At 62.7% G+C, this 24,374-nt stretch overlaps 1 protein-coding gene across 3 annotated transcripts; it reads right to left on the bottom strand.

The window, feature by feature from the left end:
- Positions 1-243: 243 nt before the first annotated feature.
- CDH15 (cadherin 15) lies at positions 244-23,074 on the bottom strand. 3 transcript variants are annotated; one of them, XR_012429388.1, is made up of 14 exons: positions 22,956-23,074; positions 14,409-14,567; positions 13,629-13,784; positions 9,475-9,619; positions 7,950-8,110; positions 7,019-7,147; positions 6,356-6,541; positions 4,613-4,866; positions 3,635-3,777; positions 3,208-3,447; positions 2,660-2,899; positions 2,095-2,290; positions 1,788-1,946; positions 244-855 (listed from the first exon to the last, which is right to left on the bottom strand). XR_012429388.1 is itself a non-coding variant. In XM_005592803.4 (14 exons), exons 1-14 carry the CDS (start codon positions 22,995-22,997, stop codon positions 655-657), a joined length of 2,352 nt encoding a protein of 783 aa, XP_005592860.4. In that variant the 5' UTR covers positions 22,998-23,074; the 3' UTR covers positions 244-654. The 3 variants fall into 3 exon arrangements, 1 of the variants encoding a protein (XP_005592860.4); XR_012429387.1 differs by having other exon boundaries at positions 2,095-2,253; XM_005592803.4 differs by having other exon boundaries at positions 2,095-2,231.
- Positions 23,075-24,374: the final 1,300 nt, after the last annotated feature.

The following is a 24,374-nucleotide window of genomic DNA, read 5'->3' as shown; positions in this document are numbered from 1 at the left end:
TGGAGGGGCCTCACCTGTGCCTGCTCCCCACCTCTGGGCTCACTAGTGAGGAGCCAGGGTGTCAGCAGCTGCTCCATAGCCCCTGTCCAGGTAGTGGCAGCCCCCGGTCGCCCCCTGCCCCAGCCAAGCAGGGTGGGATGGGGGCCCAGCTCTCAGGTCCCTGCCAGGCCAGGCCTCACTGGCCCCATCCCCTTCATGGTCAGTGTGGCACTGGGCGCCCGCCCCACATGAGAGAGACTAGCATGGTTTTCATTCAGATTTACCCAGGAGGTTTCTGTCTTTCGTACAAAGATGAGATCCACTGGTAGGAGGCAAAGGTGGGACTAGGGGGGTGACCCCCATGGGGCCGAAGGAGAGAAACTCTTCCCACCCCGGTAGGAAGGGTCCTCTTCCTGGCTGCCCCATCCACACTCAGGTTCTGCCCCCAGACTTGGGCCTTCGCCTGCAGGAAGGAGGCTGCCCCAGGCCCGTGGGGGTCAGGCCCGGTGACCTCAGGCTGCCTCTGCAGGGGCCAATGCTGCCACGCGGCTGGGGAGTGGCATGTCCAGTTGCGCCCCAGGGTCGGGCTGTCCGGCCTCTGTGTCTGGGTAGAGGTGCCCTGGGAGAAAGACCCTCCCTGGCCCAGTGGTCCCATCTGGCCCCTCGCTCCGACCCTCATGGGTGCCCGTACATGTCTGCCAGCCGGGCGAAGCGGGGCCCCCAGTCCCTGAGGTAGTCGTAGTCTTGGTCCTCATCGCCCTGGCTGGACAAGATGGAGCTCAGGGTCCCCGCCACTGAGCCATCACCCTCGTAGTCATAGATGAGGGCTGTGTCGTAAGGCGGCACACTGGGGTCACTATCTGCAGCCTCCAAACCCTGCAAAGAGGCCCGGAGAGGTCAGGATGCACGGAGGGGCCAGCAGGTGCCCCACCGCCATGGCCACAGCCCAGGGCAAAGTCAGCTCAAGGCAGAGGCTCAGGAAGGGGAAGCTGCCTATGTCCGGGGCGAGGTCTGAGGGGCACAGCAGACCTGAGGGCAAAGCGTCCTGAGGGCACAGCCGCAGGATCGTGAAGAGGGGGCCGTGGACTGCCCCTTCCTCAGGATTAGGCCAGCAGCCAGCCCGTCCCCCAGGGCTCTGCCCTGCCCCAGCAAGGTGGGAAGGGGTTGCTCCCCATCACCCTGGTCTCCTCATCCCAGCGGCCCCTGTCCACTCAAGGCAGAACCTGAACCTCCCGGACACCTCCATCCGCAGGACGGCCCGCCTGCCTTTTGGAGGCTCTGTCTGCACGTCTGTCCTCTCAGCTCATGGGGACACGCACACTCCTAACTGGGGGTGTACACCTTCGCTGAGGGCTTTCTCCGAGTCAGGTGCTACAGGTGCAGAGGAGGGTTCCCTGTGCACACCCCCCACCCCAGATTTCCCATGTTCATGTTCACCCTGTGGACCTCAGGGAATCATTAACACTGCGTCCAGAGGGGCTCCTAGGGAGGCCTTGATTCCGCTGAGAGCCACTAAAGCCCAAGGGGTGCTCCCGGGGCTCCCCCACCCGCTCCACGGTGGACACAGGGCAGTGGATGGGTCTGTGGCCACCGCCACTCCATCCATGCAAAGACCTGCATGGTGGGTGGAAGCTGAGGCCCAGTTCGGATGGTGGTAGTGGGGCTTCCACACTCCCGCCCGCACATCATCTTGCCCTGCGGTGTCCTTGGGTGTCGCATAAGTGTGTGCATGTGCAGGTGTGTAAATGTGCATATGTGTGTGCACCTGTGCGTGCCAGTGTGACTGGGGTGTCCCCAGGAGCACCTACATCACTGATGAAGTCGGCGATGTCCAGGGGGCTGGTGGGCAGCGCTCGGGGTGGCTGGGGGTGCAGGCGGCTCTGTGGGGCATCTCTGCGAAGTGGCGGCGGCCCCAGAGGCAGGCTCAGCGCTGTCGGGTGACGCAGCTGGCTGATGTCGTAGGCGTCCTGTGGGCGAGGACGTGGAACAGAGCCAGGCATCCCTCGGGTGGCCCTGGTGGAGGTCTCAGGTAGAGGCTCCTGGCCAGCTTGTTGTATGAAGGCCCGCGACCTGGTTTCCTTGGGGACCCCTCCCCACCCACGCCTGCCCCCTCACCTGGTCCTCCTCCCCGCCTCCCTGCTCATCGTAGTTGAGGACATTGTCTCGAAGGTCGTCCTGGGGGCCGTGCAGCAGCCCCTTGCCCCGCGACTGCTGCCGGAACCGTGCCCGGAGTGCCACGAGCAGGACTAGCACTGGGGAATGAGGGGACGCAGGCTGGGGCCAGGAACAGGACGCGACTTCAGGGGCCGGGCTGCGAGGGAGGTGGGAAGAGGGGGCGGGGCGGGGCAAAAGGGGGCACGGCTGGTGACCAGGGAAGGTGTTGAGGGGGCGGAGCTTGGGAAAGGGCGTGTCTGGCATGGAGGAGCCGGGTTGAGGAGGAGGGGGCGTGGCTGGCAAAGACTGGGCGGGGTTGAGTGGAAGGGGCGTGGCTGGTAATGAGGGTGGGGTCGGGGAGGAGGCGGGGCCGGGGAGGAAGGGGCGTGTCTTGTAGTGAGGAGGGCGGGGTTAGGGAGAAGGAGCCCGAACTGGGGAGGAAGGGGCGTGGCTGGTTAGCAGCGGGCGGCCTGGGGAGGAGGGTCCGAGGGTCTGAGGGTCCAGGTGGAGGTGGGCGCTCACTCACCCAGCAGCAGGAGGGCGCTGGCCAGCACGATGACCAGTGCGCCCAGGCTGAGGCCTGTGCCACCCGCCAGCAGCGCGGAGGCCCCCGGCAGGCAGACGCCGTCCTGGCCGCAGCGGCACACGGTCACGTTCAGCGGCTGCTCGCGCTGCTGGGGCGGCTGCCCCGAGTCCCGGAGCAGCAGGCTGAGGCGGTGCAGGCCTTCGGGGACCTGGTTTCGCGGCCGCAGGCGCGCATGGCTCACTGCGGAGGGCGCCCGTGGTGAGCGAGGGCCCCCCGAGGCCGCCCCTACCTCGCCTGTCCTCCTCGCGCCGAGACAGGGTGGGGAATCCCGAGATCCTGGGCCTGGGTTCCCCCCACCCTCCTCTGTCCTCTGGGCGCGATAAGTAACCCCGCCCCGCACGAGGATGCAGCGGGTGGCGGGGGGGGGGACCCTATTGCAGGACCACGGGGTTGCACGCCCCTCGGCCTCCTGCCCCTGGTACCAGGCCGGAGTGTGGGATCCGGGGAGCGCGACGGTGGGGGGAGCGCGGCGGTGGGGGAGAGCGCACCGTTGACCTGGCTGAGGCTCCAGTTCCGGCCGAGCTCTGGGAGCCTGGGGCTCAGCTGGAAGTGGAAGGGGGCCCCGTGGGGGGGCAGGTCCTCATCCGTGGCGCCCAGGAGGAGGCCGGGACCCTGGTGCGGTTCGCTGCACAGGCTGCCTGGTGGCGGCAGGGCCAGTACGGGTGCGTGGTCGTTCACCTCCAGGATCTCAATGGACAGGGTGCCGGTGGCGGTGCGGGGCTGGGGGGCTGCAGGCGAGAGGGCTGTGGCTCGGTGACCCCACCCCAACACCCCAGCCCGCCCCACCAGTCGGCTCAGAGGGGTGCGCAGCTCTGAACCCCAGGGCAGCAATGGGCAGAGCCCTTGGACACCGGCAGGGGTGCTCAGCCGGGACAAGGCCGGGTCAGGGAGCCCCAAGCCAGCCGCACCGCTCACCGTCATCCTGGGCCAGGACAATGGCTCTGTACCAGCCGCCCTTGAGGAAGGGGGACGCCGGGCTTAGCACCCGCTGGGTCTGGATCCGGCCAGTGGCTGCATCCACTTGCAACCAGTCTTCCGGGTCGTAGTCCTTGGAGTAGCTGACACAGGGGAGGGGAAGAGTGGGATCTGAGTTTATCCCAGGGCCCCACAGGTGTGGTCAGGTATGGGTGCATGACATGCACTGCACACACACACAGGCACACACACACCTACCACATGCATGCGCATATGCACACACTACACGTGTACACACACACCCTTCCATGCACACACATGCACACACATGTATATACCACATACACATACATGCGTATGCACAGCACACACATGCACATATATACCCATAGACACTCTCACACCTTGCACAACCCTCCCCCCACACCTATACACCACACGTATGTACCACACATGTGCACACACGTATGCACACACACATGTACACACAACCCATGTGCATATGATGGGAGCTGCAGTCACTGGCACCTGTGAGGTGAGGAAACTGAGGCTCAGGGAGGGCAGGCAAGCTGTCCAGGGCCCTGAGACAGAGTGTGGCAACCTAGTTAAGCCCCAGTCGGTGCTCGCCCTTCCTGGGCACCACGGACACAGACAGGGATTCACAGGGCCAGGCTTGGGGTGAAATGAGATGTGAACGGCCAGTCTCTTGGGAGCAGGGGCCTCCGGGGATGGACACGGCTGGCAGGGACAGACTGTGGCATGCACAGGCTGGAGCCGGGCCTGCCCTAGGGGGTGAGGTTACCCCAACATGCACACAGGGGGATGCTTGGGACTCGAGACCCTCCAGACCTTCAGGAACCCACACCAGCAAATGGCCGCTACACCCTCTGACCCTCAGAGCCCAGGGGTCAGGGGCACCCGAAGCAGGAATGGGGCCGTTAGCCTCCTCTGCCTCCACCGGTGCCTCAGGATCCCCACCTGAGCCTCTGCAGCTGCTCTGTGTCAGGGTCCCAGGCAGAGAAGATGGCCACCAGAGTGCCTGGGGGTGCCCCCTCTGCTAGACTGGTCCGAAGTGGGTTCTCCTGGAACACGGGGGGCTCGTTGGTGTCCTGCACATGCACGCGGACCTTGGCCTGGCTCCGCTCGGCCCTGGGGGCAGCTGCCTGCAGCGGGGCCTCATTCTGCACCAACACTTTGAGCTCGTAGTGTTCACAGCTCTCATAGTCCAAGGCCTGAGGGAAGGAAGCACAGCCCGTCACTCACCCAATGCAAGTGTGGGCACCCGAGGGTGGGTGCCATGGGGGAGCCACTCCTTGGGTCTGTCCAGAGCGCCTGTACTTTCCTTCTGCCCCTTTTTAACCTTGAAAAAACAAATTATGCAGGACGAGAAAGCACAAATAATATTATTAAAATGCTGGTTGTGTGTGGTGGTGGTTGGGGAGAAGCCCAAGGTCCAAGCACACGCTCTGCAGGGGTTTCAGCGAGGGTCGTGGGGGGGATGTCGCCAGCCCCTGCAGTCACTTGATTTTAAATAAAGGAGATTAGGCTGGGCGCGGTGGCTCACACCTGTAATCCCAGCACTTTGGGAGGCCGAGGCGGGCGGATCACAAGGTCAGGAGATCGAGACCACGGTGAAACCCTGTCTCTACTAAAAATACAAAAAACTAGCCGGGCGAGGTGGCGGGCGCCTGTAGTCCCAGCTACTCGGGAGGCTGAGGCAGGAGAATGGCGTGAACCTGGGAGGCGGAGCTTGCAGCGAGCCGAGATCCGGCCACTGCACTCCAGCCTGGGCGACAGAGTGAGACTCCGTTTCAAAAAAAAAAAAAAAAAAACTACATAAATAAAGGAGATCATCCTGGGTGACATGGTTTGGCTTTATCCACTCAGGTGAAGGCTTTGAGAGCAAAACTGCATTTTCTCTGCCTGGAAACTGCTGCGTCAGCTCCGGCCTGTGGTCTGCACCTTAGACCTGCCCAGCCAGACCTCAGCATCTCATGAGCCCGTTTCTTGCAGTCCATCTCTTGCTGTGTCAGTATCTAAATACATCCACATCTACACGTGCATACATATCTGTGCATGTGTCTCCTATGGCCTCTGTTTCTCTGGTAGAACCAAGACTGACACAGGTGTGCAGCTATGTTTTTGTACATGGATTTCATAGGAAAGGGAGGAAGGCCGGACAGAACAGACCGATGTAGGGCGTCCCCTGCCTCTGGCCCTCAAGCCCCATGGGTAGCATGGCATGGGACCCAGTCCTCAGGCTGGGGGGCCCCATGCCCTTCCACACTCTTTTTTTTTTTTTTTTTTTTTTTTGAGACAGAGTCCCGCTCTGTCACCCAGGCTGGAGTGCAATGGTGCTATCTCAGCTCTCTGCAAGCTCCACCTCCTGGGTTCACACCATTCTCCTGCCTCAGCCTCCTGAGTAGCTGGAACTACAGGTGCCCGCCACCACGCCCGGCTAATTTTTGTATTTTTAGTACAGACGGGGTTTCACCATGTTAGCCAGGATGGTCTTGATCTCCTGACCTCGTGATCCACCCGCCTTGGCCTCCCAAAGTGCTGGGATTACAGGCCTAAGCCACCGCACCCGGCTGCCCTCCCCCACTCTCTCTCACCCAAGGACGAACACAAGGCCCCAGCTGCCCAGGGAATGTGACCCTGCCGGGAAGGGGCTCGGACCCCAGTGGGAGCATCTGTGTGTGCCAGCTGGGGGCCGCTCACCTTCACAATGGACAGAACACCCTCATTGGTCTTGGGGTCCGTGCGGATGGTGAACTGCCCGTCGGGGTCGCCTTCCAGGATGGTAAACCTGGCCACCCAGTTGGCGGAGCCTGGCAGGTCCCTGTCCTCCACCTCCAGGCGTCCCACGTCCACTCTGCTGATGGCCTCTGTGGCCTCCAAGAAGAACTGGTGGTGGGGGGGATCCCAGCCCCAGTTACCAGCAGGGCTGGGGGGAAAGCATGGGTGGGGCCCTCAGGGCCCTCAGCTCACCCACCCCTCCCACCCTCCCTGCTGCCTCCCAGCAGGAACGCCCTCCCTTGCTCCTGCCAAAGCTGCTCCCCACCCACTGGGTGTGCTCAGGTCTGTCTGTGTGAGTCACTGCCCCCCAGGGGCCTCCATGGTCCTCCTCTGTGGGCTCAGCTTCATGCTCCCTTCCCATACAGCAAGGGCCGGAGGGAGACTTGCTCCCCGATGCTAGATGGTCCCAGAGGGCCCTACGGGCTGCTTCTCCCCAAGGGCCTCTCTCCCAGCTCTGACTCCATTCACATGCTGCCACGCACCACCCCCGGGCCCATCATGAAGCCCCCTGCCTTCTGCAGGAGCCCAAGAAGGGAAGGCAGCTCTAAGCAGGGGCTACTTTTGAGGGAGGGACAGCAGCAGCACCTCATCCCTGGTGAACTCGGGGGCATTGTCATTGATGTCATCAAGGGTGATGATGGCTGAGGCAGTGGCTGTGAGGCCATCTCCGGACATGTCTGCCACCTGCAGGGTCAGATTGTACACCGCGACCACCTGGGGATGTGGGGTACAGGGTCAGAAGATGAGGGCCCAGGTGGGCCACATGGGGACTGGTCAGGGGCGGGAGCCAGGCCACCTGGCCAGCTCAGTTCCTACGGGAGCGCCCAGTGGGTGTTGAAGACCCCAAATGGCCCTGAGAATCCTGCCCTGATCCTAAGTGCATGCAGCTGTGGTGCTGCCCCAGCCTATGGCGCTGGATAAGCATTTACAGAGCACCTACTGTGCGCTGGGTAAGCGTTTACAGAGCACCTACTGTGCGCTGGGTAAGCGTTTACAGAGCACCTACTGTGTGTTCAGTGCCTAGCATACCAGTGAGCTTGGGACCCTGCCCTGGGGAGCCGTGGTTAGTGGCAGGGACAGAAATGGACAAAGACCACATAATACAGTGTAACCAGGAGGGCTTCCCAGCGGGGCTGACTCAAGGGGGGTCTTTGGGGAGCACAGAAGTCCGAAAGCAAGGGGCAGCGGGGGCCCTGACAGAAGGAGCTAGTTACTTACTAGTGGGGAGCCGTTGCCATGAGGCTGAGAGGGAAGGGGCTGCTTGGGGAGCCCTGCCCTGTGCCGGGCCCCTCACGCTCTACGTCGACCAGATCCCTCCCACCTGGGCCAGTGCGGCTCCTGTCTGTGCATCAGTGGGTTCACCCCACGCCATCTCCTCGGGAGCCAGGGCCACTGCCAGCTCTGCAGTGACGGTAGGGACAGGAGTGTCTGGGGTGGGCAGGCTGGGGGCAGAGGGACCCACAGGAGATGGGCTGCTCTGGCTGTGCGGGGTGGAGCTGCCGGGGTGCCACCTCACCTCACGGTCCAGCCCCACTTGCACGGTGCGGATCTCGCCTGTGAGCTCGTCGATGCTGAAGAGCTCGGGGCCGCCCTGCTGTAGGATGGAGAACCGCAGTGCTGCGTTGTCTGTCTCGGGGTCGTCGGCATCTGTGGCCTCTGCCCTGGTCACATAGGTGCCTGGGAAGCACAGGGAGGCATGAGGGTCAACGTCCACAGGGCCGATGGGCTGGGGGCATCGTGAGGGGCACGGGGGCACCTCGTGTGCACAGGCTCCCTGGTTCCAGCACGGCTTGACCCCAGATGGGGCAGTCAGTCCATGCTGCTGTTCGCATCACCAAGGCGGCCTACACGCGGCAACCCCCAAGTCCAGATGCTTCCCGCTGCCCCTGAAGTTCACCACGCCGTGTCCAGGCCACCGATGTGGTGGAAGCCTTTTGCCCGGCTTGTACTGTTTATGGGGTCGCAGCACAGGAACATAGGATGCTCCTGGGACAGGTGCTGGCTCCTGTGCCTGGCCGGTGCAGGGGCTGAGGGCACTGGGTCAGACTGGGCTAGCTAGCAGGGGGCCTCCAGGAGCTGCTGGCATCCAGGGTGACAGAGGACTCATGGGCAGGCTGAACAGAGGATGCACGGGCAGGATAAAACAAGAGGACACACGGCAGTTGAGCGGAGGACGCACGCCGCGTCTGTGTAGGCCAGAGCCCCAGCCCCACCTGCTGTGGGAAGCAGCACCCGGGAAGGTGCTGCTAGAGGAGGCCACATGTGGTAGGGCTATGCTTCACCTCCCCCCCATTTCCCTCTCCTGAGATTTAGATCTGACTCCTCTGGCAGCTCAGGGGGACTGAGCCACCGAGGTGGGTGGGAAGCACAGACTTCGGACCACACTGGGGAGCAGCTCCTGGCCGGCTGTGACCCCCCCCCGGGACAGCTGGAACCAGGACGTGCTGTCTGTCACCTGGGACAGAACGAGGCGCGGAGGCCGTGCCACAGACACAGGAAGGAAACTGAGGCAGGCTATGAGCCTCCAAGCCGGAGCCTGGGCCAGGCCTGGCCACAGTCCCTGGTAGCCCCAGACACGAGGGGGCCTGTGTCCTTCCGCCAGGTCTTTACCACGGGCCCCCAGGGAGGTGGGAACGAGCCCGTGACTGGGGCTTGCAGGCCAACCCGGGTTTGGGGTGAATCACAACCAAGGGATGCCTGTGGGTGCTTCGGACCCTGCCTGAGTGCAGGGTGAGCATGGGGTGTGCTTGGCTCCAGATGCCCCCTCAGCAGGAGGGAGAAGTCATTTGCTTTTGGGGAGAACAGGACCCCTGAAAACCCTCCACTCCCAGGCGCAGATTTTTGGGTCTGAAATTTATATTGAAATGGGAAGTGGCTTGAGTCGACCTGTGGAAACGGACCTTCCTCAGAGACCTGCTTACTTATTTTTAGACTCTCCGAGGGGCCTCTGAAATTCTTGCTCGAGGGACATCCTGGATTTCTGGCTTCGCAGAGCCCTTCCCTGCAGCCCCTCCTGGCCCGGGGCCGCCGTCCTGTCTCACCTGGGGCTGCGCCCTCCAGCACGTGGCCGGTGAACGCCTCCTGCAGGAACGCTGGCCGGTTGTCGTTCTGATCCACAACTACAATCTCCAGGTCCGTGGGGTCCTCCAGGGTGGATCCTCCCAGGTCCAGGGCAAACGCTCTTAGCTGTTCAAACACAGAGCAAGGGCTGGCTCTGTGGGCCCCAAATTTCTGTGGCTCCCATTAGGGCCATGTGAAAGAGACAGCATGTTCAGACTTTGTCTCCAGCTGGAAACACCAGCTTAAACAGGAGAGAAACAGCACAGGGTGGGGTATCTGTCACAGTGGCTGACAATGTCCCTGAACGGGAGCCACCTTCCCTTAGCAGACAGAGCAGGTGCCATTTTCCCTGCTTGCCTTGGCTGCCAGGAAGCTCACAGATGCTTCATGTGTGACTAAAGTAAGGCTCTCAAAGGGTTCCTTTTTTTTTTTTTTTTTTTTTTTGAGATGGAGTCTTGCTCTGTCGCCCAGGCTGGAGTGCAGTGGCTGGATCTCAGCTCACTGCAAGCTCCGCCTCCTGGGTTTACGCCATTCTCCTACCTCAGCCTCCCAAGTAGCTGGGACTACAGGCGCCTGCCACCTCGCCCGGCTAGTTTTTTGTATTTTTTAGTAGAGACAGGGTTTCACCGTGTTAGCCAGGATGGTCTCGATCTCCTGACCTTGTGATCCGCCTGTCTCAGCCTCCCAAAGTGCTGGGATTACAGGCTTGAGCCACCGCGCCCGGCAGGGTTCCTAATCTCTCTCCCTTTCTCTCTATGGTCTTGGTTCCTCCTGAAGTTTTTTGTTGTTGTTGTTGTTGTTGTTGTTGTTGTTGTTTTATTTTTAGATGGAGTTTCGCTCTTATTGCCCAGGCTGGAGTGCAATGGCGTGATCTCAGCTCACTGCAACCTCCGCCTGCCGGGTTCAAGCGATTCTCCTGCCTCAGCCTCCCGAGTAGCTGGGATTACAGGCACACTCCACTATGCCCAGCTAATTGTTTGTATTTTTAGTAGAAATGAGGTTTCATCATGTTAGCCAGGCTGGTCTCGAACTCCTGACCTCAGGTGATACACCTCGGTCTCCCAAAGTGCTGGGATTACAGGCGTGAGCCACCACGCCCAGCCTCCTCCTAAAGTTTAATTCCCCTGTGCACATGACATTTTAAAGGCCTCCCATCCTTTTGGAGAATGGGCACAATTACAGTTTCCAAGTGAAAAATACTCTCTAATAACATTTGATGTAAGGGATCAAAGGACTGGTTCTCGAAGTCTAAAGGAAGATTCGGGGCAAATAAAAGGAAATTTTGCTTCCTGCAAAGGCAAAGGCAGGAAGCATCCTTTCCCCACATCAGGTACGAAATTACTTTTTCTTTTTTTTTTTTTTAAGACAGAGTCTCGCTCTGTCACCCAGGCTGGAGTGCGGTGGCGCAATCTCGGCTCACTGCAAGCTCCACCTCCTGGGTTCATGTCATTCTCCTGCCTCAGCCTCCCGAGTAGCTGGGACTACAGGCGCTGCCACCACGCCCGGTTAATTTTTTGTATTTTTTAGTAGAGACGGGGTTTCACCGTGTTAGCCAGGATGGTCTCGATCTCCTGATCTCGTGATCTGCCCGCCTCAGCCTCCCAGAGTGCTGGGATTACAGGTGTGAGCCACCACCATGCCTGGACTTTTTTTTTTTCTTTTTGAGATGGCGTCTCGCTCTGTTGCCCAGGCTGGAGTGCAGTGGTGTGATCTCGGCTCACTGCAACCTCCACTTCCTGGGTTCAAGTGATTCTCCTGCCTCAGCCTCCCCAGTAGTTGGGATTACAGGTGCGTGCCACACCTGACTAATTTTTTGTATTTTTAGTAAAGACAGAGTTTTGCCATGTTGGCCAGGCTGGTCTTGAACTCCGGACCTCAGGTGATCCCCCCGCCTCAGCCTCCCAAAATGCCAGGATTACAAGCATGAGACACTGCGCCCAGCCCAAAATGACATTTTGGAGAGGGCAGACTGGGGGTGGGCAGACTGGGGGAGGGCAGGCTGGGGGAGGGCAGGCTGGGTGTGGGCAGGCTGGGAGAGGGCAGGCTGGGGGAGGGCAGGCTGGGGGAGGGCAGGCTGGGTGTGGGCAGGCTGGGAGAGGGCAGGCTGGGGGAGGGCAGGCTGGGGGAGGGCAGGCTGGGGGAGGGCAGGCTGGGGCTGGGCAGGCTGGGGGAGGGCAGGCTGGGGGTGGGCAGGCTGGGGGTGGGCAGGCTGGGGGAGGGCAGGCTGGGGCTGGGCAGGCTGGGGCTGGGCAGGCTGGGGCTGGGCAGGCTGGGGGAGGGCAGGCTGGGGGTGGGCAGGCTGGGGCTGGGCAGGCTGGGGGAGGGCAGGCTGGGGGAGGGCAGGCTGGGGGAGGGCAGGCTGGGGCTGGGCAGGTGCCTGCAGGGAGTATAGATGGGGTTCTGGGCTCCAGGGCTCCCTCCTCTTGCTCCCACTGCCCTGTCTTCTTCTTCTTCTTTTTTTTTTTTTTTTGAGACAGAGTCTCTCTCTGCCACCAGGCTGGAGTGCAGTGGCAAAATCTCTGCTAACTTCAACCTCTGCCTCCTGCGTTCAAGTGACTCTCCTGTCTCAGCCTCCTGAGTAGCTGGGACTACAGGTGCGTGCCAGAATGCCCAGCTAACTTTTGTACTTTTTAGTAGAGACAGGGTTTCACCATGTTAGCCAAGATGGTCTTGATCTATTGACCTTGAGATCTGCCTGCCTCAGCCTCCCAAACTGCTGGGATTATGGGCATGAGCCACCGCGCCCGATCCTCTTTTCTTTTTCTTTCTTTTTTTTTTGAAACGGAGTCTCGCTCTGTCACCCAGGCTGGAGTGCAGTGGCGCGATCTCGGCTCACTGCAAACTCTGCCAACCGGGCTCACGCCATTCTCCTGCCTCAGCCTCCCGAGTAGCTGGGACTACAGGCGCCGCCACCACGCCCGGCTAATTTTTTGTATTTTTAGTACAGATGGGGTTTCACCGTGTTAGCCAGGAGGGTCTTGATCTCCTGACCTCATGATCCACCCGCCTCAGCCTCCCAAAGTGCTGGGATTACAGGCGTGAGCCACCGTGCCCGGCCTCTTCTTCTTCTTCTTCCTCTTTTGTTTTTTGAGAGAGGGTCTTCCTCTGTCACCTAGGCTGAGCACAGCGGCGCAATCACAACTTACGCAGCATCAATCTCCGGGGGGATCCTGGCACCTCAGCCTTCCAAGTAGCTGGGACCACAGGCATGCAGCAACACTGCTGGCAATTTTACCGTTTTTTAAAATTTTTGTAGAGATAAGGCCTCACTTTGATGCCCAGCCTGGTCTCAAACTATTGGCTTCAAGCAATCCTCCTGCCTCGGCCTCCCGAAGTGCTGGGATTCCACGTATGAACCACTGCGCCCAGCACTCACTGCCCCTTCTCTCAGACCTCATAATCCCAGGGGCATCAGTGGTTTCTTCCCTGACTAATCCCACTCCCGAGAACAGTGGCGGCCACTGGGATCAACATTATTTTGGGGCCAGGCGTGGTGGCTCCCGCCTGTGATCCCAGCACTCTGGGAGGCCGGGCACGGTGACTCATGCCTGTAATCCCAGCACTTTGGGAGGCCAACATGGTGAAACCCCGTCTCTACTAAAAATACAAAAATTAACTAGGCATGGTGGTGGGCGCCTGTAATCCCAGATACTCAGGAGGCTGAGGCAGGACAATCGCTTAAACCCGGGAGGTAGAGATTGCAGTCTGTTGAGATTGTGCCACTGCACTCCAGCCTGGGCAACAGAGTGAAGCTCCAACTCACAAAAAAACCCCAAAAAACACTATTTAGAGATTCTTCACGACGTTCCTGAGCTCCCAGGACCAGTGCGGAGCTGGCTGTGGTGGAGCCACAAAGCTACAGCGGCTGCAGCGCGCTCCTCCCGGGCAGAACCACGCCGCTCCTCCACGGGACCTCTGTCTGCCCTCCAGTTAAACGGGAACATCACCCTAAACAGCTGCCTCCTCAGGCTGCAGGGCCTTGGTCCCAGACCCCTGTACCTGGCCCCTCACTTAAGGGTGCCTGGATCTGGCCTGAAGCCCACCGAGCTGGAGGAGAAGTCTGATGGGGAGGAGGAGTACTGGATTCCCACCAGGCCTGCTTGACGGGCACAGGCCGGACCGCACAGATCCGTACCCTGAAGCGGTCGGTCTTCTCACGGTCCAGCATGGCGTTGAGGAACACCTTCCCCGTGAACTTGTCGATAGAGAAGACGCCCCGGGGCTCCTCATCCACGCCGGGCCCCTGGATGCTGTAGATGACGCTGCCCAGTTGCTGCTTGTCTGACTTGATCTGTGGGGCAGGAAATGGGGCTGGGGAGAGCTGCTGCGGGCGGGGGCCTCTGCCCTCTCTGCAGCCCCTCAGGCCCCTCCCTGGCTGACAGCAGGGCAGGTCGAACCCTCCTAGGACTGGAGGACGGAGCCTGGTACCCAGTGAGGAGCTGTGCTGGGCTGGGGACAGCTCAGCTTGTGGCCCCAAGGGTGCCCCGTCCTGCAGCCTCATTTCAGGCTCAGCCCCTGGTGTCCTCAGGGCCCTGGTCTCTGGGGCGATTTTGGGTGTGTGAAGCTGACACCCCGCAAGGCAGTTCACCTTCACCTCCATCTGCTCAGTGTCGGCAAACACGCAGACAAAAATCACGCCCGAGCGTGCAGCCTAACGTGGAATGTGTCCACCAGAGGTGCACGTGGGGTGGGAGCAGCTCTGGACTCCCCTGAGACCTGGGGCAAAGGGAAAGGTTTGAGCCCTGCTGTAGACCCAGGTTGGAAGCCCAGAGCCCTGGCAAGGTGGGTGAGTCCTGCCCCAGCTCTGCCCTGAAATGGGGCCCCGCTGGCTCCCAGGAGACCTTTAGGGAATGAGGGAGGCCCACTGGGGACCAGCCCACCCCTTCCTCCCCTCCCGCCCCCTCCACCCACTCACCTGAACCAGGGGGTAGGGGAGACGCTTGTGGTTCTCGGATACACTGATTGGTGGGATGACCCAGGCCCTCCGCACGCGGCTCGGGGCAGGCGCCCGGCGCCAGGGGTACAGGGTGGTGGGCCTCCTCTGTCCAGGAACCCCCAAAGACAGGCAGAGGCTCTGCAACAAAGACAGATGCGTCCCACAGCACTGTCTCCCGGAGCCCTGGGCAGCAGTGTGCAGCTGGGAGCTGTGGCTGGTGAGGAGGCCACAGGGCACAGCTTCCCTCGGCCGGCGAGTCAGTGCACATTGGCGCACTGCGGCTTCCACACACAGGGCTGCGTCACACGACGGCAAAGGCACGTGGGCCCCACCCCCATCAGGCTGAGCTGGGGCCTTGGTGGCCACACCCCAAGTACTGGCCCTCAAAGCCCCGATCCAGCTGCCCCCGAGTTTCCCACGGGGCCCACGCAGCAGCCAGGCTCTCTGCAGCCCCTGGCGAGTGCATGTGGCCGCTGGGAGGCAGTGCTAGGGTTCCAGGCGTCTGGCTGAGAGGGACACCTGAGATTCACCCAGCGGGAGCACAGCCTCACCCCAGGTGCCAGGGTAGCCGTGCACACAGCAAGCCCCTGGGCCAGCCAGGGCTGGGGAGAGCGTGGGGGTCCTGACTCCGAATGACCCTAAGAAACCAGTGGCGGTGCCCGTGGGCACGGTGGGCTGGCTGTGGAGGGTCCCGGGGAGTGGCAGGGGAGGTGCCTGCGGGAAAGTGCCCATCGCCCTCCACCTCTTCAGGCACTTTGTAGGAACGGACTCCCAGGATGCGAGAGTTCAGCTCCAGTCCATCCAGAGCAGCTAGAAATGTATCCCCAGTTTGTACAGTGGCCCCCATCTGGACCGCGCTGGTCTGTCAGGACCCACCAGGTCAGGGCTGGGCAGTCAACGCTGGTGGTGTGGGTTCCTGAGACCGGCTGGGCCGGGGCCAGGGCTGCCTCGGTGGGGCTTGTTGTGGCTGCACAGCTAAGAGGGACATGGCTGGGGACAGGGGGCAGCCCCACCCCCAGCCTTGCTGCTTTCTCCCAGAATGGGGTACCTCGGTGCAGTCTTCACCTCTTCACCCCAATACTTCAGCTGCTGGGACCCTGGTGTGCCCATCTCCTCCTCTCCCACATCAGGGGCTGGGGTGCACTGTTTGTAATGCACACAGGAAGCCCCAGTGCTCGGGGATGAGGCCTGGGCAGAGCGTGGGGCTGCAGAGGGAGACGCCGTGCACCCCACCCTACTCCAGGGCTGGGACGACCCTTGGGCCAGTCAAGACCCCAAAGTGGAGGCAGCTGCCCCCAAATTCTCCCGAGGTCCTGACGGTCAGCAACTTTTGTGACCACAGATGGCCCCACACCCACCCCTCAGATGGGGAAACTGAGGCCTAAGAAGGGACCCAAGTCAAAGAGCCGGGTGGGGAGGGGCACTCGTAGTGACCCCAAAAGCACATCCTGAATTTTCCTGTTTTAAAAATGCGGTCACCATACCCAGCTCCTAGCCTGGGCCTTGGGCCTTGGGCCTGAGCCCTGGCCTCCCAGGGTGCCTGGCCCCACCTTGGTCAAAGGGAAGCTTAGAGACGGTGGGTTCTGCCTGTGCTGGGACCCCCAGGACACCTGTGCTTGGGACCCCCTGAGCCTGGGGAGTTAGTGTTGCTGGATGGGCTGCATGGCTTCTTCCTGAAAGACCCCAACCCTAAAGCACAGCCTGGCAGAAGCTGCCACAACTGACAGGACGTGGCTCTGGGCTGACCCCACTTGGCTCGGCACAGACATGGGGGTCACCCCTGAGCTCCCGGGTCAGGCTGATGCCTGGTGCAGCTCGTGGGGGCACAGAGTCCGCCTGGACTCGGTGAGGGCAGGAGGGGCCGGGGCTGGGGGAGAGGCAGGGGAGAGGGACGTGAGGGAGGAGGAAACAGGGCTGCCCCCTCCCCATCCCCTGTGCCCTGGGCCTGGCTAGGAGCTGTCTGTGCACCCCCCAGTCCTGGGGGTCTCCAGGCTCCCGGCCCTTCTCTTGGGTGACCCTCCTCCCCGGAGGCCCCCTCCCACCCAACAGTGCTCTCCTAGCTGCCAGAATGTTCTAGATCTGCATCATCCAAGACCCACAGGCCACAGGGGACTGCTGAGCCCTTGAAATGTGCAAAAGCGAGGAGCTGCGTCCCCTTTTGTCTCGCTGCGGCTAAGGCCCATGTGTGGCCAGCACCCAGCCCCACACGCCCAGTGCTCACAGCCTCAATCAGCCTTGGCGAGGGTCTCCCGACCTTCCCAGCCCCCCACTGCAGGGCTGTGTGGGTGAGAGACCTGAGACCCCCGCTCACCGCGTGTAACGAGGGCGTGGCATCTGCATCGTCCCAGAAATGGAGGCTACAGAGGAAGGTGCTGAGTTGGGGTGGGCAGGGTGGGAAGCTTCCAGGACCCTGTGGCCAGGGTTGTGGTGGGGGTGGCAGCAGCTCCCCAAGGCACAGACCCTAATGCAGAGACAGGGCAGCCTCCTGCACCACCCGGCTGGGGAGGGGGACAGAGACCCCCTGCCCCATGCTGTGCTCTCTGGGGCACCCCTATCCAGGACAAGCCCTCAGGCTGCTGGGTTGCCATGGGGGCAGGGGGATGGCTGGGAGGTGCGGGGGGTCCTGGGCAGGCGATGGGGAGTCTGGGGGCAGAGCAGGCCCCAAACACCACCCACCACACACAAACTCCTCAGCTCCCCTTTCAGACAGGGCCCCCATCTCAACACCACCATCTTCACGGCCTGCTCCTGAGCTCCTTCCTCTGGACAGCAGGTGGGCTGGGGTCTAGGGAGGCTCATGGGACTCCCCAGCTGGCACCAGGTCCTGTGCCTACCACAGGGGTGTGCTGGTCACGCCACGCCAACACCTAGAACAGCTCCCCACATTGTGCAAGTGGAGGGAGCGCTGAGTCAGCTCTGGTAAGTGGGACCCTGCACGGGAGGCCTCACCCAGCTCCCCCCTGGAAATGGAGCACTGAGAACTGGGGGTGTCAGAGCTGGGCAAGCCAGGCCACCCCTCCCCCGCAGAACCACAGACCTCCACGGCTACTCTGGCCACCATGCCACTGCTGGCTCTGAGGCTGCCCGCTCTCCTCAGCCCCGCGCCGATGCCTCACCCTCCAGTGCTGCCCGCTCCTGCTGGCTTTGCCGAGACTTCAGTCTAGGCAGGGGCTGGGACGTGGGGGCAGGTGGCCTTGAGAGGAGGCAGCGGCTAGGGGCTGGTACGTCTGAGTGGGCAGGGGCCGGGAAGGAGATGTTGGCATGGCCAAGAAGCCTGTTAGGCTGAACCTCCATTAGGCTTGGCCTCTGTCCTCCACCACTGGCAGCTTACCCCGTGTGGACGAGCAAGGCCCAGGCTGCCCATCTGCCCACCCTGAGATGAGGCATTGGGGCCTCTCACTCTGACTGTGTCCTGTCCCCAAGGCTGGCCCAGTACACAGAGGTCCCCACAGGCAGTGGCAGCAGCGTCCAAACCAAGGCCAACGTCCACGGGGTTCCTGGCCCTCGGCCAGCAGGACCTGGGCCCCTCCATGGTCTCCTGGGAGTCCAGAGAGTAGCACACACTTGGGCAGGAAGCAGGGAGAGGACGGGTGGGGGCTCCTCAGGCTCCCAGGCGGGGGACCCTGCCGGGGAAGCTCTCTGCCAGCTGACAGATGGCGGCCCTGGCCTCAGAGCCTGCCAGCGCCCACAGAGCACAAGCCACTTCCAGGGCAGGGCAGGTCCTGCCAAGTGGAAACCTGCCTGCCCAGCATGGGGCCTTCATCAGCCTCGGTGGGCACAGGGTCTGTTTCCGGCCCTGGCTGTGCAGCTTTGCGCTGGGCCTTGCCTTTCCCCCTTTCCCTTGGTCCTCCCAACCCCCGGGAGCCTGTGGTGGTCCCCTCATCTCCCAGCTCTGGGCAGAGCCTGAGGCGTTTGCCCGAAGCCACACAGAGCCAGGAGCCACATGGGGTCTGAGACCCAAGCCAGGCTCTGAACCACATGCTCTGAAGGAAACCCAGCCACAGAGCCACGCCTGCCTTGGGCTAGGCCTGGGCATGAGGCAGGGAGACCCCAGGCTATAAGAACCCCACATGGCTGAGGGGAAGGGGCCACCCCCACCAGGGCAGAAGTTTCCATCTGCTCCCTGCCCAGCTGCCACCAAACCTGGGCGGGCCCTGTTCCCCCACCCTCCAGCTGCCTCCATTGGAGACCTTCCAGTCACACTGGGCCGGGTGCGGTCAAGGCAGAGGCCGGGACTCCTGGGCCCAGGCCTGTCCACAGCCTGAGTTCACCAGGTCACAGCGGCCGCAGTGCCTTGGCAGGGCCCACTTGCCCAGATCACAGCCGGTGTGGGTGTGGGTGGGCAGGCAGGCCGCGGCCCACTTCCGGCTCTCCAGTTCTCAAAGCTGGCTCTTTGTCTTCCCACCCCACCCCTGTCCCAGAAGACGTGGCCAGGGGAGGGAGGGCCTGGGAGCTGTCTTGGGGAGATCGGGACATCCGGTGCCCAGGACAAAGCCACATCAACACGGCCAGCCCACAACCCTGCACCTGGGCTAGGGGACGCGAGCACCCTGGGAGGTGGAATTGTGGACACCTGTCCACTTCTCTCTGTCTCCCACCCAAGCCAAGCAAGACCAATGGACATTAGTGACTTGCTTCCCCACAGTGGTTCCCCAGTGACACCCCCAAGCTCATCCTTGACTGGGCCCTTAGCCAAGAACCTGGAGGGAAACATCTTGAAGCCCTTGAGACGTCTGGGGCCACCGCGCTGGAGCCGAGCGCCTGGGACTTCACGCCTCTCTCGGGGTCTGCTGCTCGCCCGACACTCAACCCCAAGGGGCTGCTGCGTGAGAAAGGCCTCCGCATGCACTGAGCGCTCGCTAGAGTTACAAACACCACTGCGAGGTGGGAACGGGGTTTACAAACACCACTGCGAGGTGGGAACGGGGTTTACAAACACCACTGCCGGGCGGGAACGGGGTTTACAAACACCACTGCGAGGTGGGAACGGGGTTTACGGACACCACTGCGAGGTGGGAACGGGGTTTACGGACACCACTGTGAGGTGGGAACGGGGTTTACAAACACCACTGCCGGGCGGGAACGGGGTTTACAAACACCACTGCGAGGTGGGAACGGGGTTTACAAACACCACTGCGAGGTGGGAACGGGGTTTACAAACACCACTGCGAGGTGGGAACGGGGTTTACGGACACCACTGCTGGGCGGGAACGGGGTTTACAAACACCACTGCGAGGCGGGAACGGGGTTTACAAACACCACTGCGAGGCGGGAACGGGGTTTACAAACACCACTGCGAGGCGGGAACGGGGTTTACAAACACCACTGCGAGGCGGGAACGGGGTTTACGGACACCACTGCCGGGCGGGAACGGGGTTTACGGACACCACTGCCGGGCGGGAACGGGGTTTACGGACACCACTGCCGGGCGGGAACGGGGTTTACGGACACCACTGCGAGGCGGGAACGGGGTTTACGGACACCACTGCCGGGCGGGAACGGGGTTTACAAACACCACTGCGAGGTGGGAACGGGGTTTACAAACACCACTGCGAGGCGGGAACGGGGTTTACAAACACCACTGCCGGGCGGGAACGGGGTTTACAAACACCACTGCCGGGCGGGAACGGGGTTTACGGACACCACTGCCGGGCGGGAACGGGGTTTACGGACACCACTGCGAGGTGGGAACGGGGTTTACGGACACCACTGTGAGGTGGGAACGGGGTTTACGGACACCACTGCCGGGCGGGAACGGGGTTTACAAACACCACTGCCGGGCGGGAACGGGGTTTACGGACACCACTGCCGGGCGGGAACGGGGTTTACGGACACCACTGCCGGGTGGGAACGGGGTTTACGGACACCACTGCCGGGTGGGAACGGGGTTTACGGACACCACTGCCGGGTGGGAACGGGGTTTACGGACACCACTGCGAGGTGGGACTGGGGAGAAGTTCTGGGGCCGACCTCACACTCCTGCTCACCCGATTTTCCAAGGAAGGGCGCTGTGAGATTCTAGGAACACCCTTGGTGGGCACGTGGGTGGGTTTGCCTGGGAAGGGAGTGTGAAGGCCCCTCAAGTTTCTCAGGCTTCAACCCCTCCCCCAGGCTGGAATCTGGGGCCACCCCGTTCCTGGATGGCCAGGCATGCCAGGAATGGCCCCAGCTGTCGGCCTGGCCCAGAGCAGCTGGAGCATCTTCTCTGGGCCCCACCCTCTCTAGCTGCTGCAGGCTTCAGAGAAGGGATGTGGAAGAAGAGGCGTGGAGGCAGCTGTCCCCTCCAAAGCACAGTGTCTGGGGCTGTCCTGCCGCTGTGGGAAGAACAGTGGCCTGGGAGCCACTCCCCTTCTTGGCCTTGGTCACAGTCACCTGAGCTAACAGCCTCCGCCTGGCCCGCAGGGTGCTGCTGACTCTCTCCCAGAGACCAAGGGGCTCCCAAAACCCAGATGCAGAAGTGGGGCCCTTCCCAGCAGGCTGGGGCTCTCTGTGAGTCCGCAGTGCTGCCCCAGACCTCAGCTGCCTCCCAGCTGGCGTGAGGTCCCAGGTGTAGAACCAGCAACTAGGGATGGTGTGGGTGCAGCAGGCTTGACGGGCCAGGTCTGGACACAGTCTGCCCCCTACCTCCCTCCAGGTAGGGCTGAGTGAGCTCAAAAATCAGAGGTGGCCCGAGCAGGGGAGCAACTCCTCACTTGGAGAAGGCCCTGATGGGACCACGCTGCCTGCCTGGGGGCTCACCAGGAGGCGGCCTGGGACCCCTAGGCTGCCCAGGAGAGCACACAGTCCTGAAAGCTGAGCTGGTGGGGGAGGCGCAGGCAGGGTCCTGACACGGACATATTTTGCCTCATAGTGGAGTGAATTTGAGCTTTGGCTATAGACCCCTTGCCAGCTGGCCCCCACCTCCACCAACTCCTCCAGCCTCCAGCTGTCGGCGGAGGGGGCTATCGTCCCCCAGCCCTGGGGGAGAGAAGAAGGGATAGTGAGAGGGGAGGCTTCTGGGGAGGGAGAGGTCCTGCCTGCCTCCCCACCTGCCACAGAGCCCCCCAGGGCCTGTTGAAAGGCAAACACTCCCAAATCCAAAGGAAGAGGTCTCAAGGAATGTTTTCACAGGCGCCAGCCTCCCCACCACCATGCCCCGGGTTGGGGTGCCAGGGAAGAAACGCTGTCCCCAGGGCAGGTGGAGAAGGGCCCTGGAGGCATGGAGCCCCCCAGGCTGTGCTCCCCGGCAGAGGGCTGAGGGGTGGTGAGCCTGGCGGTGAGCACGCATGCTGAACCACTCTCTCCCCCCGCCACTGTCTCCAGTTGGGGGAGTGGGGGGGTGGCAGGAGCCGTGGTGCCCCTCAGGGACAGCTGCTGGAGGGTCTGGCTGGCCAGGCGCCTGGTCAGCTGCCAGGGGCTGAAATTGGAGCCAGCTGGAGCCAGGAGGCCTGTGGGAATGAGGGGACTCAGGAAGCCCCTTCAGTGGGGGCTGGGAAACGAGTGGCTTCCCTCACTCACTGTGTCCAGCACTCCCTCACCACCCTGGGACCACAAGAGCAACGTGTGCTGTGAGTGCCGCTAAGCCCTTTATGTGCATTCTCTTAAACTGGCAAGAGGCTGCCCTCTTATACCCAGTGACGTCCCAACCACAGCCAGCTGTGCCCCAGCCCAGTCCCTGGGGGCTGAAGCCACTGAGGCCACATCCTCCATGTCCAGGCCCCCCTAGGGGGTGAGGAGACGTGGCTCCAGCTAGGCAGGACCCATGGCGGGTGTGGGGGGCCGAGGCCTGGGCTTCCTTCCACGCTGGCTTTCTCCCATGTTGGAGAGAACACAGTGCCAGTAGTCCAGAGAAGATTTTTAGAGGCAGAGTCCAGCAACCTCTGGGGGCCGGGCCCCCAGGCCTGATCACCCCAGGCAGCTGCTGCAGGGGCCCAGGTGAAGCCCAGGAACCCAGGGCTGCCACACACCACTCGGCAAGGTCCTGTGTGTGGGGACCTGGCTCAGGCTGGGCCCTTCCAATCGAGAAATAGCCCTGAGTGTGAGTTCCTGGGGGCAGGGCCTGCAGCCACCCCTGCTAGACGGGAACTTGGGGTGGGGGGTTTGGACACCACCCAAGACTAGCCAGGGATCATGTGCCCGCCGCAGGGAGTCCCTATGGAAACCTGGCCGCCAGGGCCCCCAGACAGGGGCGCTCCTGTGCTCCTCCCGCCTCTCTCTGCTCCACTCAAGACTGGCAATCCCCCCACCCCGGCAGGGGTCCCTCCAAAGACAAGGCACGGCCTGCTGGATGGTCCCTGCCTGACCCCAGCAGGACTCTGCAGTCCTGGGGGTGAATCCACCAGGTGGAGGGTTTGGTTGCACTCACTCCCCACAACCCCGGGAGTGCGCCCCCAGCCCAGGGACCCACCCGGGGCCACTCAGCTCACAGGTCCCCAAAGGCGGCCAGGGCCAGTGGTTCTGGGGGAGACCTGTGCGGCTGCAGTTGAAGACACTGTCCCGCAGGGCCTGGGGAGGCAGCGGGGACCCGCGCAGGTGCGGATGCCTTACCTGGGCCAGCAGCCCGAGGACGAGGAGGAGAGCGGCGTCCATCCGGGCCGAGGCGGGAGCGGGGCCGGAGTGCACCCGCGACCCGAAGGAGCGAGTCCCGGCTGAGTGACAGCGCAAGTGCTCGGGGTGGGCCAGGGCCAGAGACAGCACGTGTGAGCGGGGCGGGGAGGGGCGGGGCGAGGGCTGAGTGACAGCACGAAGGAGGCCTCTGACGGGCCGAGGGCCGGCCTGGGCAAGGCTAAGGCTGAGTGACAGCATGTGGGCAGGCGGGTGGGGCGGAGCCTCTGGTGGGCCAGGGCGGGGCCGAAGGCTGAATGACAGCGCGTGTGCGAGTGGGGCAGAAGGGGCGGGGCCGGGGCCGAGGGCTGAGTGACAGCGCAGGTGCGCCTGCGGGGCGGTGACCGCACGCGGCTGGTGGGGCGGAGCCAGAGGAGGATGGGGCGTGTGGGGCGGGGCCGAGGGCTGAGTGACACCTTGTGAGCGTGCGGGGCGGAGCCGGGGCGGGGCCGAGGGCTGAGTGACCCCGCGTGCCGGGCTCTGGCGGGCAGGACCAGGGCCGGGGCTGGGTCGGAGATGCCCCGGCTTGCTGCGTCGGGCTGTGGGGAAGGCAGGGTGGGTGGGGAAGGCAGGGTGGGTGGGGCCGGGTCAGGCACCAGCTGGGATTCCTTGCTTCTTCATTTCCTGCTCCTTGGGCCCCGGCTCGCCCCTGCTCCGGGGCGTCTGCACTGCAGTCTCTGCGGGGGACGCCTCCTGAGCACTTCCTTGGGCCCCTCGCCGCTCTGGCTGCGTCTCCTGCGCCTCCCCGCATTCCAGTGAACACTAGGCCCACCCTCCACGCACCTCTTCGCAGCCTCATTTTACCCAGCTTCTATTCAATATGGAGCGGCTCTGGTTCACACGCCTCTGATACCAGCGCAGCTCGTAGGACACCCCCAATTCCTCCCGTCCACGCGCCTCCTACAGCAGCCCCTTGTTCCCCGAGGCCCCCTGCCTGGAGCACCTTCCTTCCTACCGAACTCCTTCTCATCCCTCAACGCCCAAGATCAACGCCGCCCCCTCCTGGCGCCTCCTTGCCACCTGGCCAGAAGCCCGCCCTCCTGTTGACTGTGGCACCTGCTCTCCCCTTCGAGGCCCCGCCCCCTGGGAGGGCGTGGGTGTGGCTCAACACCTGCACAGGCCTCGTGCATGGTCAGGGAGGTCCTGGAGGGAGGGTGGAGGGGGCTGGAAGGAGAAGGACCCTTTCTTTTGAGTAGGCAGGGTGAGGAGTGGGGGTTGCTGACCAGCCCAGAGCCAGGCTGGGAAGCCCGTTCCTCTCTGTGGTTGGAGCAGGCCCGGTGCCTCTGCTCTCCTCTCGACTGTGGGTGGCTGTGCAGGTGCAGGCACCATCTGTGCACTTGGCCTGCTTGGAAGGAGGCCAGG

This window comes from Macaca fascicularis, chromosome 20, assembly GCF_037993035.2.
Source record: "Macaca fascicularis isolate 582-1 chromosome 20, T2T-MFA8v1.1".
Lineage (NCBI taxonomy): Eukaryota > Metazoa > Chordata > Mammalia > Primates > Cercopithecidae > Macaca > Macaca fascicularis.
Note: the sequence above shows the minus strand (reverse complement) of the source record. Positions and strands in the feature narration are given on the sequence as shown.